Here is a 17914-nt window from a genome sequence, read left to right as displayed (position 1 = left end):
ATTTTTTCCTCCCCAAAATCTTCCCCCATCACTTTTGAGTGATATTATTGAAAAGTTGAAGGAATCATAGCAATTCAGCCACGAAGTGGAGACCCCGTAACGTTACAGAGCAGGGAGCCGAGTGCTAAAGAGTAGAGGGCAGAAACGTTTCCATCACTCTGCTGACTCCATAGCTGCAGAGTCCAGACTCCTCTGGTATAACATCAGCACAAACACTGCGCCCCCGCCGGGAGCTTCATGCAGCTATACATCACCAAGCGCAATGCCGAGCGTCGGATGGAGTGGTGTAAAGCGGCCACCACTGGACTCTGGAGGAGACGTGTTCTGTGCAGTGACGGATCACACTTCTTTATCTGCGTCTGATGGAGGAGTCTGGGTTTGGTGATTCCAGGAGAACGTTACCCCCTGACTGCATTGTGTCCGCTCTACAGTATGGTGGAGGAGGATAATACTATGGGCTGTTATCAGGGGCGGCCAAGGCCCCTTAGTTCCTTAATCCTTCAGCTCTAGACATTGTGAACAATTGTAGCTTCCAGCTTTGTGGGAACATTTTAGGGAATGAATTTTTCTGTTCTCGATGACTGTGCCCAGTGCACAAGCTCCATACAGACATGGTTGGGGAAGTTGGGAGAACATGACCAGCTGCGACCAAATCTAACACCTTTGCAATGAACTAGACTGGAGATTATGAGCCCGGCTTCTCCCAAACATCAGGGTCTGACCTCACAAATGCTCTTTTGGATAAAGGGGCCAAAATTCCCACAGACGCCTCCAAAATCTTGTAGATATCCTTCCCAAAAGAGCCGTCAACTCCATATTAATGTCTTTGGATGTAGACTGGGAAGTCAGAAAAGCTCCTGTAGTTTGTAATGTGGAGGGGGCACATACTTTTCTCCATATAATGGATATTTATATACATAAGTTTCATCTATCTTTGCTTGGAGTTCTCCATAATTATAGCATTGTCTGCTGGGAGTGCTGGAGTCTCACATATACGACAAGCAGATATCTTAGGAAGCCTTCCATAGCTTGAATGCCGCTCTTCCTATTTGGCAGCTCTTGCTATTTTATTTTTCTGTGCCAGTCGACAGCTGTTCTTGGTGACTCCCCACCAATCTATTTGCCAGAATTAAATTGCGAGCATCTGTTTTCTTCTATCATGTACTGTAAATGATATAATTGTGCCGGTGACGTCTTTTTTCCTGCCCGTTCGTGTGAAGTGTACGTTACTCCGCTTCCTCGCAATCATCCATTGGACATGGTGGGCTAGTAGGTTATGAATTGCTAGGCCAATTTATCACACAGCCTGGCATGTGGCATCATCATCTACTCTTTCCAATGACATACTTACAAGCAGTCTTGGTCTGGGATGCCAAGATCCCACCAGTAACCAATTCCAGGGCCCCACTTTTCAGCTACATGCAAATGTGACATTATCCTCAATCACAAATTTATATAGCAATAAACTGGGTAGATTGTTAAGTGAATAAGATGCTGCCTATATCTGTACATAGTTATTCAAGAATATTGTGCCAAGTACTGCTCATATAAGAGGGTGGTAACCCCCAGACGAAGCTATATGCGAAACGCGCGTCGGGGTACTGAGAAGTTTTGATTTTTTAGCATCATGACACACGGTGGGTATGGACATCTGACTAATTCATTTATACTATATGGGCAGCTTTGCAGGAAGTCTGTCTACTGCTCATATAAGAGGGTGGTGGCCCACCGGAGAATTCTCCGGTTCTCGGGTGGGCCAGTCCAAACATCCTTAAAAGCAGTAGTATACTAATAAAGGGTGCTTGGGTGGCAGTGGCTCCTTAGTACTCAAGCAAGAGGGGCTGAATGACCCCTCATTATGGTCACATAAGCACAGCAGTGGTATATATGGCACATGACAGTCAGGGATACAGATTATATAACGACACTCACGAGCTTTGGGCTGGGTTTTTACATGCAGAAATGCTGCGGATTTCAGTTTAGTAAAGTCCATACTGAATATGCAACATTGTGCGCCTAGCCTTAGGGTAGATTGTGTATTTGATGTGGATTTTTCTACGCAGTTTTGATACCAACAAGATCTCGTCTACACATTGATGAAAATTTATGCGCAAAAATTTACCTGCGGGTTGGATTTTTATATCCGCAGCATTTCAATTTTTTGTGCAGAATCAATGTGGGCTGCAACAAAATCCGCAGCAAATTCTGCATGTCAGTGTAAGCAGGTGACTAAATGCAACAGCAGAGGCGCCAGGCAGCAATAAAACTTTCTTCATTGGGATAACAATATTCAGTGGGAGTAAGACGACTGGGGATGGAGATCGCAAAAGAACAATATTTATAAAGTCTTTGAAAAGAAACTGGATAACAAAGGTATATGAATCAGTACACAATAAGGAGCTCCTAAATCCGCTCCGAGTCTATAGTCCAAACTAGTTCTAATGGAGGGGGGGCAAGCACAAAATTTGGCGGGAACAGTCTCTAGAAGTTGCTGCTGCTGCTTCCTGGGCCTTGACTAGGGCCACTGCTCCGTCTTGCTAGCCGCATGTCTCCCTTACAAAGTCTATCAACACTCTCTGGGGCTGCTCTAGCATCAGCCGGACCCCGTGTGGTCCATAGCCTTCCCTCTCCCAGCGCCCGATACCGTAAGTCCATGCTGGGAGTGACAGCCCATCTCACATGCCTCCTCTGATCACCAGCCCAGGCTGAAGTCTCTTGCCAGCTATTCTGAGGGCCTCTTCGGTCATTGACCGCCGATGGGTGTCTCCTCGGTCCATATCGGTGGGAGCTGGTCCTTGACTGTTGACCGACGTTGTCTGGATCAGGGGCCTTGACCAGCATCGTTTGGGTCTTCAGTGCTTGACCGTCGATGGGTGCAGTCTGGACTTTGACCAACGTAGCTCTGGTCTTCGGTGCTTGACCATCGGCGTCTGGGTCTCGGCCTGGCTGCTGCCCACGGTTGCGGCCTACTGCCTCAGCTGCTAGAGCTGCAGCAAGAGGTTCTGCCACTTCTCTTGGCACCAAATACACTTCCGTTCTGGTGCCCTGACCTTTTATATTAAAGGCTTGTTTCATCACTTTCTCCTGACCTGGGGCACTGTCTAACTCTGTCCCCTCTGCAACTCTTCTCCCTGGGAACAGTTCCGCAGGGTTTTGTTCAGGCCTGGAGGCCACAAGGGTTTGCAACACTTTGTCTCCTATGCTCCATTCTCCTACATAAGAAGCCTGGATTTTGTTCCAAAAATTCAGAAACTGAAGTTGTCTGATCGTCAAACAACTGACTTTAGAAATCTTGAGTAACCTAGTGTTATCACAGGAGGAGGTGGCATTTGGTCATGGCCACTGCAGAATAAGGGAACATGTATGAGTATTACTCACTCATTTGGGTCCACCAGAGTGGGAGCTGCCCTTTAGTAGCACATGGTTTGGAAAGGTGGTCCTAGATGTTGCCCACCCCTCTAACACAACATATGGGAACCCCTTTATTGAGGCCTGAACGTCTCTTTCACCAGGACTGATCACCTCTCTTGACAAGCCCATTTTATCACGTACATGTATTCTCGTAAAATAAGAATTGTATTGTTGCTCCATTACTTTCTAGCAGAGTATGCTCCTTTTACAGTGCATGCAATATGTTGATGGATTTTCTGCAACTATCCATAGATCCGATAAGGGGCAGGTAATAAAAGATTTGACTGGAGGTCTCTTTCCCGAGCAGAGATGGTTATTTTTGCGACACTTTAAGCGACTATGATATTTATATCTGTGGCTAGCTTTCCTATTTCGGAAAGGCATCCTCGTTTTATGCATTTTTTCCCAGAGGAAAAACGTTCTTCTTCTAACGAACTCTAGCTAATTTATCCTTATGAACCACAAAACACTTAAGATGTGGCATCACCCCGCCTAAAGCTAAAATTCCCCGGCCCATCTGTTTTTTGTTTTTTTTAAAAAAAGCCACAATCCCAACGAGTCTGAGCTATTTTTTTTTTTGAGGTTCAAGAATAATTGACTTTTATGGAATTGAAATCCCAGATTAGACTCCAGGACATGTTCACAGGTCTCTGTCATGTCAGTGTCTAAATATACTGTAAAATACTGGTTATGATCAAATACTCTTTTGCATGGCTATAAAAGAGGATGAGTCATTTGCCATAAATATGTAATTTGTTACCTGGTGTAAAAGCCGCTGTTCTCCTGAATCCGGCGTTGTTTTTCTTTTGTTTCTATGCCTCTCCATTCCTGAGATATAGCCTCCACTACCCTATTATGCATCTAATCGTTTTATCCAAATGGGCGTGATGTTCAAGGGGACGTCCACAGAAATGAGTTAATGATCATGCCCACTTGCCTAACAAGGCTAAATTTATATACAAGGAAGAAGAGGCCATATCTCAGGAATGGAGAGGCGTAGAAACAAAAGAAAAACATCGCCAGATTCAGGAGAACATCGGCATTTACACCAGATAAAAATATTTGTGGGAAGTGACAGGTCTTTTTATTAATCGCTGGCCTTTTTTCATGAAATTTTTCAACCTTCTTCATGGAAAACAGATGTAAGTGTACATGTTCCTTTACAGAATTAACAACATTTAATGCCCACCAAAATTCAGGACATTTAAGCCCCATCTGCATTATCTCCTGGGAATGTCCAAAAATGCCCAATTTGGGAATAGAGTTATTAAACCCTAACTATTTTTCAAGATTCTCAGACAGAGTGGAGACTGTTGTAAAGTATGTGTTTCGCTGAAAGTATAATGCAAGTTCAACTTAAAGGGTTTGTCCATTTTGGACATAAAATTTTGCTGATGATAAGCTGATTAAGGGGATTCCTGCAACTTCGATCCCCAGTGGGTGAATTTGCACTAACCCCTTAGATGCCTGATTTTTAAGAAACTGTGGCATCTTAAGGGGTTTGACAAAGGGAAGAGTTTGCTGATAGGTTATCAAGGCAGTTGCAGGTTTGACCCCAGGTCTGCAAGCAAGATTAGACGCCCAAACTCAACAGAATAGGCTGTCGATTATGCCTCTTTTAATTTATTCGGTTTCCCTAATTGTCCCTCATAGCATAGGGATAGCAAAATATACAATTTTGCATTTTTTTCTGAATCTTTTTCTCCCTTTGTGTTGCATTTTTGTTGCTTTGAAGATCTGTTCTGTGTTTCCTTCAGCTTGATGTTGAAGCTGAAACAAGCCTGTGTGGGAAAGAGAGGCAGTTTCTTGTATTGCAGTTTGAACTTTCTGTCATCTTTTCAGCCCATGGAGCTACAGATGTAGAGACCAATGTGTCAAGCCATTTCTACAAAACTATTGTACTTTTTGGCACAATTGCACCAATTAAAAGCAAAATGAATGGTCGTCCTACCTATGACCTGCCCATTGAGGGGAAACCTCCTGGCGGCAGCTTATCTCCTCGAGGGTTGAACTTCCTACCACCTGATTCTTCTCTGATGTCGGGGGAAGATTCGGGAATCATCCAGTACTGCTGATATCCTCAGGTTCTGCCACATTTCATCAATTGGGGTTGGTGGTCTTTAGGGTCCCTTAATTATCAGATATTATGAAAAATTGCCAATACTTTTTGGTTCCTGCTTGAACACCTGTCTCACCAGTTGTAAATCCATTTTTTCCATGTTATGGAGAGTATAATTCTTGTACCGGACACCTCCCTTGGGTGCAGTAAAGTAAAATTGTGTCTGAGTCAGGATAGAAATCTGAAAATATCCCTGGCCTTATGCAACTTGTTAGATTTATCATAAAAGCATGCCTCCTCGTTACGGAGAACCATCTCCAGACTTCAAAGAGCACGTAGACTGAAGTGCAACTGTTGAAAGAGCGCAGATTTCAACACACAGAGGAATGCAAGAAGCTTTTGATAAGACCTGTGCTTGAGAATGGCTACACATGGCTGTCATATCAGGCTGGATATAGGGGTTGACATGGACAACGCCTTCTTCGTGTTCACTAAAATGTTATTAAAGGGAACTCACTTTCTGAGGTCGTCTATACACTTCAGTTGACAACTATTTCATTCAACTTGGCCGAACGTTCATATGTCCACCTTTGGCCGAGACTTATAGCCCTTAAGAATAAAACGATGGGGCATGTTGAAATCCAACAGTCTGATTCTTCTTTTTCCTGCCATTGAGAATAGTTGGGATGGGATACCACCATGCTTCCTGATCAGCTTCATCCAGCTTGTATGTGTTATCAATGGAAAAGTCCACTGGCAGAGACCTTAAAATCAAAAGGAAACAGTATGTTTAAATCCCACAGCCCGATCCTCTTTTACCTTGACATCCACCATGTGGGGAAGTTCGGACACCCCCATACATATTAGATGATCAGTAAATGGGTATAGTCCCCTTTAGGGACATTGAGAGATATAGTGGAGGCTTGTGAGTGGGTTTCTTCACCTGTATCCAGAACATGAGGACAATATTGACCACTTAAGCACTGGAAAGGTCTACCTTGTTTTGAACGCTAGTGGTTCTCTGCTTGACATAGCGGAATTGATTTTCCGTACCTGGTCCGTCAGCCATGTCAATAATCTATGGCCACTGGACGAGGGCTAAATAATCGTTTTCTACTTCTCCGCATCCATTGCAATGCTTTTGATTAATCAGACTGTCGCAATGTCACATGTTCATCACGTCGCGACAAATACATCACTCCAAGATGGCTAATCAAAAAAAGAGCTGCATTTGCCATCAAGTAAGAGGTGGTTCTTACAGCTCCTTTCCAGTGGCCACAGATTACTGACATGGCCACTGGACATCTTTCTGTGAATCGATTCGCACCAACTCTAAATCTTCTCATCAATGTTAACTTTTTCATGTTCCTATGACTTTCTACATACAATCAGGATCCTGCCATCACATCTGATCCTTTAGATGTAGCAATTTGCTATTGTAATTTACCAGTAATTAATTTTCCTTAGTGCATGCCAGCTTGGCAATGCTCCAGCCACTACACAACAGCTCTTATTGTTCCGGCCATCTCCATGATGATCGTAGTTATACAATCAGGAACAGACAACGCAATTGTAGAAATATGTGAAGGCCAACAAGGATGGAGATAATGGTTCATGATTGACTATATATCAATGGAGTCATCCTTTAACCACAGATACAGTTAAATAAAATGCGTTCATCAATGTTAGTAATAAAAGTTGGGTGCTGCACAAGGTTGTTGCTAAAGGCCGAATCACCCAAATTCTTATCCAACCAAGAAAAGAGATATTGTAGATATGTTCTCAACCTGTATCCAGAATGTATTGGCAAACCATACTATTGTTATGTATTGCCTTTATTTTTCCTTTCTGGGTTTGCTACTCCACGTATTTGCCATTGTCCTGTTTTGGTTGGTAATCACATTCTGAGTTGGGCTATATATATTCCTCCTTCACTACACTTCCTTGCTGGCTATACTTCTAAGTGGATTAGTGCTAAGGAGTTCCAGTCCTTCAGCAAACACCATTTATATTATATATATATTTCTGCTGTGTGTTTGTTTGTCTGTCTTCCCAACATCTTTTCTTTCTCCTCAGGTTGGTGGGAGATTATTGTTGTTTTAATAATTATTCTCCTTAGTTTTCCTTATTTTCCTTTCATGCACATGCTTTAAGGTTTCTCACCCTGGGTCATCATATCCCTCTGCACACTTTCCATCTCCTAGTTAGCTGTGCACAGCGGCCTCCCCTTTGGATCCTCAGGAGTTACGAGAAACCCCTCGATGGCCTTTTAGGGAGCCAGATCTGAAGTGGTGTTTTTAGTTGTGTGACTAGAGATTGTCTAGTCTGTACAGGGACCAGTAGGGTGTGGGTGTGGCTTCTCTGTGTTGTAGGCTTTATTATTCCCATTACCCATTTATGGGTTAAGTGCATAACACAGACAATGTAGAGTTCTAAGAAAAATGCTCCAGATTTGGTGTTTACTAAAACAAATAGAAGGGTTGGATTTTCTTTCAATATTACAGAGCCTTTAAAAATGCTGTTTAGTGCTCCTCGGGGGTGGATTGGTGATATCCTCTCATTCATGATTTCTCTGATGTTTGAACCTGGTGGATCTCATGAATATCTCATTTGTCAAGGTCTTAATACAAAAAAGCAGCAATTGATTATAATTGGAGTGTTTTACACTCCCAAACCTTACTAATTCCCCAGCTATACAGCTTTTAATGTTCAGATACCAGAGGACAATGACCTCAGATATCCCCTAGAGTCTTACAAGCTTTAGTTTGGTGCTGTCAAGTTCAAAGTCAGGAAATCTAAGTTGGTGTTTGACATGTAGGAATCACATCCTTTAGAGATTATGTTTTCCTGTTATTCTATACTGCAAAGAAAAACTAATTATATTTTTAGTGGACCTCTTTTACAAAATATTAGCAGTGTAGTTCCTTCCTTAGCCAGCTGAAGATGTATAATACGTATATTACATTAAGTGTATATAGTGTTTTGGGGGTCTTTTTCCATACATTGTTGTGGTGTATTGACAGTTCTATAGCCAGGACTCCAAATCAATTAGATGTCTCTTCACTTTGCTCTTCCTCCCCTCTCACAGCACGCAATCACAGAGAGAGGTAAAGTGCATCTATATCCCCTCTCGTCCCTTCTATTATTTATTATATCAATCTAGAATATTCTCTAAGACAAAGAAGGTTAATCAGCGTGGACAAAGAGCCCACAGTTTGTTTGCTGCATACATTTTTAGCCAAAATGGTAATTAAAGGGAGTCAGTCACTCTCAAAATGCCAAAAAAATTAAAGTTTATATAGACGACTTTCCCCTATAAATATCTTACCAGAAGTGTACATTTTATTGTATTAGTGGCTGAGAAAATTTACTTTTCATCCATTTACAAATGAAGGGGGCTTTGGTGCACCCTTGGCATGGCCAATGGCTCATTGTATCGTAACACCCCCAATTTGTAGTTTTAGCACTTCCTCTGATCTATGATTGAAAGGGCTCACTCTGGGGAAGCCTAAATTCAATTTGCAGCCCTGCACGTGTGCACTGACGTTGCAGGAGTCGAGCGGCGCATACAGTTTAGGTGCAGGAGTGCTTAGATCCCAGGCTCCTGTCTGCGGCCACCACTTGGCTTCAGGGAGGAGGAGAGGGTGTAGAACATCACGTGCGGCTCCTATATGGACATTGAGTTTGGGTAGCGCTTGCTTGCCCAGAGCCAATAAGGTTAAAGGGAGAGTTCTACAACTGCAAATTTGGGGAGCATAACGGTACACTGAGCCCATGGCCATGCCAAGGGTGCACCAAAACCCACCCATTTGGATACGACCTAAAGTCGATTTCTCCGCCACTAATACACTAAAATGTATCCTGCTTGCTTGGCTTTTATAGGGGCTAAGTCCTTTATATGGGTGTTAAAGTAGTTTATTTTGCATTTTTAGGGTAGTAGAGAGAAAAAAAACAATTGGACTTTGGTTTTACTTTTTTTTAATGTCGGTGCATGATACTGTGCAATCAGATGACCAATCAGCAACATATCTGATAGTTACTTTAAATCTTACGTTGAGCGCCAGCTTCAGCTTTCACGACTCATTAGTTTATTTTTTTGCCATTACATGAAACTATGGAAAATACAATTGTTTCAACCCCCCTCGTCGAGCCAAAAATATCTGTTGCAGCGAGAGCGGACATAAACAAATCCTCATGGAATATACACAGTGCAGTGGCTTTACCCTTTAAGACTTGCCAAGTCTATTATTTTCGAGTTTTTTATGTGTCTTAGTCCACTCTATGAGAGCTTCCAGCCGATGAGTAATCAGAGATTAACACATTGCCTCCACTTTATATAAAAAGAAAAGCGCAATCTCGTCGTGTTCTCTGCTTCCTCGTAGAGTTCAGTTGTGTCAAATATTGTTTGGTCATTTTTTTCAAACATCCTTTCAGGAAACTCATAGAGCCTGCGATCTAACATTCGTCCGTCAAGCTGCAGAAGTCTTTAAGCACTAAGACAATGCCAAAGTGACCGCAGTAACAAGTTCAGGAACCCCCATCTATCTACAGGTTCTCCTAGACCGCTTTACGGAGCTATATTTTATTCCTTAAATTTCATTTTTGTGACTACAATTTCTTCTTTGAGAAGGATCTGTAATGGATCAACTAACTCTCAATAGGACCTATCATGATCATGTGCTATAAAAGCAAAGCATTAATTTCAGTGGGACTGTGTAATACCTAATATCACCTGCGGGTGCGCTGCTGTGGGATTGAAGACCTGCTGCCAGGTTTTTCACAGATTTTTTTTTATCTTCACTCCAAGCAATTATCCAAACCTAGCAACGTCTTGATGGGAGTTTTTACCTAGTATTTAGGTGTCCTTATTTTTAAGAAGGCCTAACTCTAAATTAGGTTTGGATGGAACTAAAGGGACACCTTTTAGTCCTGTAAAGACACACTCATGAACTGACCCATATCCACGTAGGGCATGAAATGTAAAAAATAAATCTGCTACAGGGTAACCTACTCATTCTCTCTTGTAGCATCAAGGTAGGTCTTCTGCAATCCCAAAAAATGTTTTGCGTTTCCTGTTAATGGGAGCATACAATTTTAATTGGAAGAGCTGCTCTGGAGCACTAACTGCTGCTCAGACAGTTGACATTTTGAACAGACATGGAGCTTTAAGAAAAATAAGTATTTTATGTTAGACACTGCTCAATTTAACCACACGTGGTCAAGTTGACACCTGCCTGTTGTAGGTCCGTGAGGGTTTCACTGGCCCAACTCAATAGGTATCATATCATATCCATAATATAACGGGGGGTGCGTATCTCTGTCTGAAGCCTTTATAGACTGCGCATGCGTGACGCGCAGTCTGGCTCCAGACAGAAGACCGCATCCAGCCATTACAGGTAAGAGAAGTGTATGGCGCCGGAGATCGCGGTATGCATAGACTCTAAATGCATACCGCGATCTCCAGCGCCATACGTACATACTTACCTGACTGGGAGGAGCGTTGCCGCGGCGCCTCTCTCTTCGCCGGAGACCGGGGCAGGAGTGAGGCATCGGATCGGCGCATAAGCATAGCGCTATCCGGCGCCATTTTGCTGAAGACACATTTGCAGTGTGTCTTCAGCAAAATGGCGCCGGACACAGCGCAGTGCTCCGGTGCCGCACTCCTCCCCCGGCCGCCGGCAGAACAGGACACAGCAGCACTGGAGCACAGGGAAGAAAGGTGAGTATAACTGTTTATTTTTTTGTATGTGTGTACAGCGTGAAAGGGATGAGGGGGCTACACATACCAGGATTGGGGGGTGAGGGGGCCACACATACCAGGATTGGGGGGTGAGGGGACCATGCATACCAGGATTGGGGGGGTGAGGGGACCATGCATACCAGGATTGGGGGGTGAGGGGTACGACACATACCAGAATTGGGCGGTGAGGGGACCATGCATATCAGGATTGGGGGGTGAGGTGTACCATACATACCAGGATTGGGGGATGAGGGGTACCATACATACCAGAATTGGGGATGAGGAGTGCCATGCATACCAGGATAAGGATGAGGGCTACCATACATACCTGGATAGGAATGTGGGGCACCATGCATACCAGGATAAGGATGAGGGGTGCCATGCATAGCGGGATTGGGGATGAGTAGTGCCATGCATACCAGGATAATAATGAGGGGTGCCATGCATAGAGGGATTGGGGGGTGAGGGGTGCCATGCATACCAGAGTAGGGATGAGGGGTACCATACATACCAGGATAGAAATGCGGGGCACCATGCATACCAGGATAAGGATGAGGGGTGCCATGCATACCGGGATTGGAGATGAGGAGTGCCATGCATACCAGGATAAGGATTAGGGGTGCCATGCATAGGGATGAGGGGTGCCATGCATACCAGGATTGGGGATGAGGGGTGCCATGTATAGCGGGATTGGGGGTGAGTGGTGCCATGCATACCGGGATTGGGGGTGAGGGGTGCCATGCATACCAGAATTGGGGGTGAGGGGTGCCATGCATATCGGTATTGGGGGTGAGGGGTGCCATGCATACCGGGATTGGCGGTGAGGGGTGCCATGCATACCGGGATAGGGGTGAGGAGTACCACGCATACCAGGATAGGGATGAGGAGTACCACGCATACCAGGATTGGGGGATGAGGGGTACCATGCATACCAGGATTGGGGGGTGAGGGGTGCCATGCATACCAGAATAGGGATGAGGGGTACCATACAAACCAGGATAGAAATGCGGGGCACCATGCATACCAGGATAAGAATGAGGGGTGCCATGCATACCGGGATTGGGGATGAGGAGTGCCATGCATACCAGGATAAGGATGAGGGGTGCCATGCATAGCGGGATTGGGGATGAGGGGTGCCATGCATACCAGAATTGGGGATGAGGGGTGCCATGCATAGTGGGATTGGGGATGAGTGGTGCCATGCATACCGGGATTGGGGGTGAGGGGTGCCATGCATACCGGGATTGGGGGTGAGGGGTGCTATGCATACCAGGATAGGGATGAGAGGTACCACGCATACCAGGATTGGGGGTGAGGGGTGCCACGCATTCAAGGAATTGGGATGACGGGTGCTGCATACCAGGATTGGGGGTGAAGGGTGCCATGCATACAAGGATTGGGGGTGAGGGGTGCCATGCATACCAGGATAGGATGGTGGAGACAGGATGGGGGCAGCACAAATACCAGGAGGGGGGCAGCACATACCAGTATGGGAGACCATATACCAATAAAAATGCTCGCCACCCGGGCGTAGAACGGGTTCAATAGCTAGTTAATAAATATGGGAAGTTGTCTAAGGTCATGAACAGAAAATTAGCTAAAATTTGGAACATGTAATTTTCAAAAGAGATGACTAATTTATTACATTGATGTGGAATAATTTAATCGGACCTTCTGCATTATGTCAACCCCACTCGATTTTGATTTCATTACCTATCCAATGATACAATCTATAAGCATGAATAAAGCAGAAGGACAGAAGTCACGGTCAAAGTAAGCTTTTGATTTCCCGTCTTTGATGTCTGTGATAAGGAATCTGTCTCTTGTCAGTGATCTCGGTAGCGTTGAGCCAAAATATTCACAATGCCCTGGTCCGGCGTCCAGTCTGGTCCTCCATGGTGGCTGGAGACGGGTGGTCTTCACTTCTGTGGATGGTATCCTGTCGCCTCTTGCGCTTACTAGACCCCGGAACATCATGACTCTACTTGAGGCTTAGTCATAACATGTCATCTTGAGGCCTAATAAATGCAAGAGCCAACCAGAATGATGACTGAACTAGACGTGGGAATCTATTTGGTCAGCTCATTAAACATTTTCATCTTAGAATCAACTTTTTCAGCTTCTTCTAATAAATTCATCTACTTCCAGATCTCAAGATCCAGCTTCAGCTGAACTTGCTGTTGAGTTAAAATCAGAGAAACGAAATGAGCAACATGGGTTATTGAGTTCTCGTGGAGGAGGAGGAGGAGGCCCAGCTGCAGAGGTCAGTGCACCATCCATCATGTATTTCTTTTATGTTTTTGCTTAGCTCCATTCTAATGCATTTTCCTTTTCTATATTTACACAGTGTTAACAAGCAGAGACCCGGAGGTGGGCTATCCTCTTCTACTCTTCTATGGTCGGCGCCATCTTAACGTGACTGGGAGTCAACTGACATCTCCAACCTGTGGATTCATATTTTCATGACTTTTTGCTCTTGAAATAGAGTTTCAACAGAAGATAAAAAGAAAATGCAAGGACTCAATATATAAGAGATTACGCATCAAGATCCTACAAATTCCCAATCAGATTTTTTTGGGGATGCATTATTCTATTTTGGGGTCTTATTCCTTTTATTTTTATTTGAAGAACATTTCAAGGTTCACTCACAAAGGTCTGTTATTGGGTATACTACCCTACCTAATATTGCCTTAAGTGGTGGTTGGCCATTGCTGCATTGCCCACCACAGACCTCAGTCAGTCACCCTTATTTGTTGAAGGTTTTTCTTTTTATGCCTATGATTTTGTTCATTTTTTGTACCTGATTTTATTTTTTTTGTTTCCAAATTATGTAAATGATTTCCACTATCCTGCTGTTTGAAGCTGTTTTACCAGCATGTCTTGGGGGGGAAAGCAACAGATCTCAGTGGGCTTTAAACTGTTACACTGGTCTTGGCCTGCTTCTGTCCGGCCTGTATGTATATAATGTATTTCTCTATGGTCATTACACTGGTCAGACCCCTAAAATTCTTGTAAGATCTCATGATTTATGTTTGTTATGGTAATGTTCATAAACCACGGTTGGGGTTCATCTTGTTGGCCATTTTGGTCATTTGACTTTTGAATGGGTTGAGGGCTCATTTCCATCGGAGTTAACACATTCAGAATATCTGGCAAAAGATATAGAATATGTATTAATTTGAGGTGTGGAGCATGAGGTGGAGGTGGTGGAGATATGGACGCACTGCATCATGCACCGACCCTGAGGTTCTAACCTAGAGGTAACTCAAGAGTTTTGCCGAAAGTGTTACTTAATGAACATACTACCTACTCATTTATCGTTTTGTAGCACAGAGCATCCTTCAATTCTCCTGTTTATAGTCAGCATTACCCCAGCAAGGCTTGATATGCTACATCCACCTCTATATCAATTTAATTCTGCTTGTTGTGAATGAATTTATGGAAAGATAAAAAACAAGAGGCGCTCCCTGTGCAACCCCGGGGGCAACAGGTGAGGGTGATTTGGAGGATTGGTCACTCACCTAATCAGGTTGTGTGCTACACAACTACGTGAAGAATATTGTGTAATCCAATTGTTGCTGCTATTCCTCCTGCTGTACTCATACCAAATAGAGAGAGGACATAAGAAAAGGAGAAAAGAGTGCGGTGGATCCCGGGCGGTGCAGCTGACAATGTTTGATCCAGGTGTTAAGTATAAAAAAGCATCCAATTTGTTGCAACACGTTTCAGAGCCGAACCTACTGCTTCCTCAGGCATTTGAGAAAGGAGTAAGTTCTACTCTGAAACGAGTTTCAATAAATTGGAGGTTTATTATACTTACCACCTGGGATCTACCGCACTCCTCTCTCCTTTACTTGTTGGGAATGATTGGCACAGGAAAATCTCTGAATATGAGTGACTAGAGCATTGAAAATAATAAACATAATACAGAAACTCTGATACAATGCTTCGTGTAAAATCCATGGAAGTGTCTTTGAACATCAGCCATCTCCTCCAAGCTCCCCCATAAAAGGGGAACAAGCTATTGCCAGACATTGCAGAATGCACCTTAGGACAGCGGTGGTCCTAGTAAATACAGTATTAAGGGAGATTATGTTTGCATAATTGGACAAATATATCATGCTTCAAGAAATCAGACACTAAGGCAAATTCTTTCATAATTCATTTACACTGTCCCATTGGAACATCTGGGCAAAAAAAACTAAAATGACATCTACATAATGGGAGGAATAGAACTAAGCAACATCACGTGTGAAAAAGACTTGGGTATACTAATAGATCAAAGACTGCACATGAGTCAACAATGTGATGCAGCAGCAAAAAAGAGCAAACACAGTTCTGGGATGTATTAAGAGAAGCATAGAGTCTAGATCACGTGAAGTATTTATCCCCATCTACTCCTCCTTGGTCAGACCTCATCTGGAATACTGTGTCCAGTTTTTGGCACCACATTTTAAAAAAGACATTGAAAAACTGGAGCAAGTTCAGAGAAGAGCTACTAGGATGGTGAGCGGACTGCAAACTATGTCCTACAAGGAACGGTTAAAAGATCTCGGAACGTTTAGCTTGCAAAAAAGAGGATACTTAATAGCTGTCTACATAAATCTGAAGGGATGTCACAGTGTAGAGGGATCATTCTTATTCTCATTTGCACATGGAAACATGAGAAGCAATGGGATGAAACTGTAAGGGAGAAGATACAGATTAGATATTAGAAAAAACTTTTTGACAGTGAGGGTGATCAATGAGTGGAACAGGCGGCCACGAGAGGTGGCGAGTTCTCCTTCAATGGAAGTCTTCAAACAGAGGCTGGATAGACATCTGTCTGAGATGGTTTAGTGAATCCTGCATTGAGCAGGGGTTGGACACGATGACACTGGAAGACCCTTTAATTTCTAACATTCTATATTTGTATGTTGGTCACACACCATTTCTTCAGTGCTGAAATCTTCCTGCATTTTTGTTGGCCCATTATATTGTCTTTATATCATATATACATTTATATACCATATATGTATACCATATATACATTTCAAGGTTTATGGGCTTGATTCATGATTGCATTTGACTCTTTTTCTACTTTTTGGTGTTTTTCACCTGTTTTTCAGTTGTATCTTTATTCTTCCTTTAGTTTACATTTTTATATGTATTCACCAATTTCTTTTGGTTCTGTAGGGGGTTTCCAGATATTTTTGACTGATTCATTAATTACGGCTTTTTTTTGCAAAATGTTATTCCCACAGCACCCCCTCCCACCGAGTGATTTTATTTACGCCTACTTTTTTTTTTGTTCACACAAATTTTTAGGATATTTTAGCTAAAAAATGTCTCCAAAAAATTAAAGACAAAAACAAAGAGCATTTTTATTTTAGTGCAAAATCCATGAACCACATAAACCATTTTAAAGAATTTGGCGGAAAAATGTCAATAATTACTACGAAACAAAAAATAACGCAAATACGGTGAGGCGGAGGAACCTCCGTATTGTATTTTTGCCCCAAGATATAATGTAATGCTCCATTTCCCCTGCAGCTGACTTTAAGGGAAATTGTCTAATGCATGCATAGTAATCACGTCCTCACAGCTGGGTGTTTGCCGTGTTTTGGAAAGGGATTGCACATTGTGCGGACTATTCCCCCAGAGTTGGATCTGTGAACTTCTTGCCCCTACTGAACAGTTTTTCCGCTTCTGAGCTTCATTTGTGATTTTCAATCATCCGGCAGCTGCTTACTTGTATTACACTGGTATAAATTGAAAAGCTTCTTCCTAAATTCCATGTCATATCATGCTGAAAAGAAAATAAACATCACTGTGAGATTATAAGGGTATGCGGCTAATTAGAAAGTTAGGGATAAAAGCCAGAAATAAGATGGACTGCGTAGAGGAAAGACTTCCATGGAGGGGGGAGGATTGTCAATTGCACAAAACCCCACAAAATCCCTTAGAATTAAAAATAGAAGCTTCCAATATTAAAGAGCCGTAATAATCCACGTAGGAATTTTAATTCAACCTTCTTCCCTCGTGGCATGCACATAGAATTAATTTTGGGGCACCTAATTTTTCTTGAGCTCGTATTTATTGGACATCCCACAAGACTTTGCTGTATAATCCCCTCTACTATTTAACTATTACTTGAAGCTCATGGGCTCCAAAGTAAAATCTCTAACAGGACCCCCATCTTCCAAGGTTCCTTAACAGTATTAGTCTTATCATGAAGGCCAAAGGGGCTTTTTTGCCAACTATAGGCTCCAGTTCCTTAGGTGCAACCCCTACTCTCCAATCTACTACAAGTTGTAGCAGTCGGGAGAGTAACTAAAGTGAGGGCAGGGGTTGCCCCTAAGGAACTGGAACCTAGTGTTGCGTTATAGTCTAGGCTCCAGTTCCTTAGATGCAACCCCTACACTCACTATAGTTACTCTCCCGACTATTACAACAAAGTAGTCCCTAAAACTGGCCAAAAGGACTTAGAGGGAGAGTAATCAGTGACATTTAGACATTGAGTCCCCAAGAGGTTCAAAAATTAAATTGGGATCCAGGAATCAAAGCTTATCACCTTTCTGCATCGCAAGTATGGGTGCTTTCAAACTGCATTTAGGGACACACACAGTGGCCCCATCAGAGCATACTTCCGAACCACCCACAAAATGAGATCTGGTCGTATGCGCCAACGTGGCCATAGACTGTAAAGATGCAGACAGAGCAAA

General features: G+C 43.2%; 1 protein-coding gene across 1 annotated transcript in view; it reads left to right on the top strand.

Moving 5' to 3' along the window:
• BCAM (basal cell adhesion molecule (Lutheran blood group)) overlaps window positions 1-17033 on the top strand; it is a 63546-nt gene extending 46513 nt beyond the window's left edge. The window contains exons 15-16 of the mRNA XM_073655940.1: window positions 13359-13473; window positions 13558-17033. Coding sequence (XP_073512041.1) covers window positions 13359-13473; window positions 13558-13563 — 121 coding nt within the window. The 3' untranslated portion in view covers window positions 13564-17033. The remainder of the gene's footprint in view (window positions 1-13358; window positions 13474-13557) is intronic.
• The last annotated feature ends 881 nt before the right edge of the window (window positions 17034-17914 follow it).

The sequence above is a fragment of the Phyllobates terribilis genome, unplaced genomic scaffold (assembly GCF_046119375.1).
Source record: "Phyllobates terribilis strain yellow unplaced genomic scaffold, ASM4611937v1 Scaffold_12__6_contigs__length_324123572, whole genome shotgun sequence".
Taxonomy (NCBI): domain Eukaryota; kingdom Metazoa; phylum Chordata; class Amphibia; order Anura; family Dendrobatidae; genus Phyllobates; species Phyllobates terribilis.
Note: the sequence above shows the minus strand (reverse complement) of the source record. Positions and strands in the feature narration are given on the sequence as shown.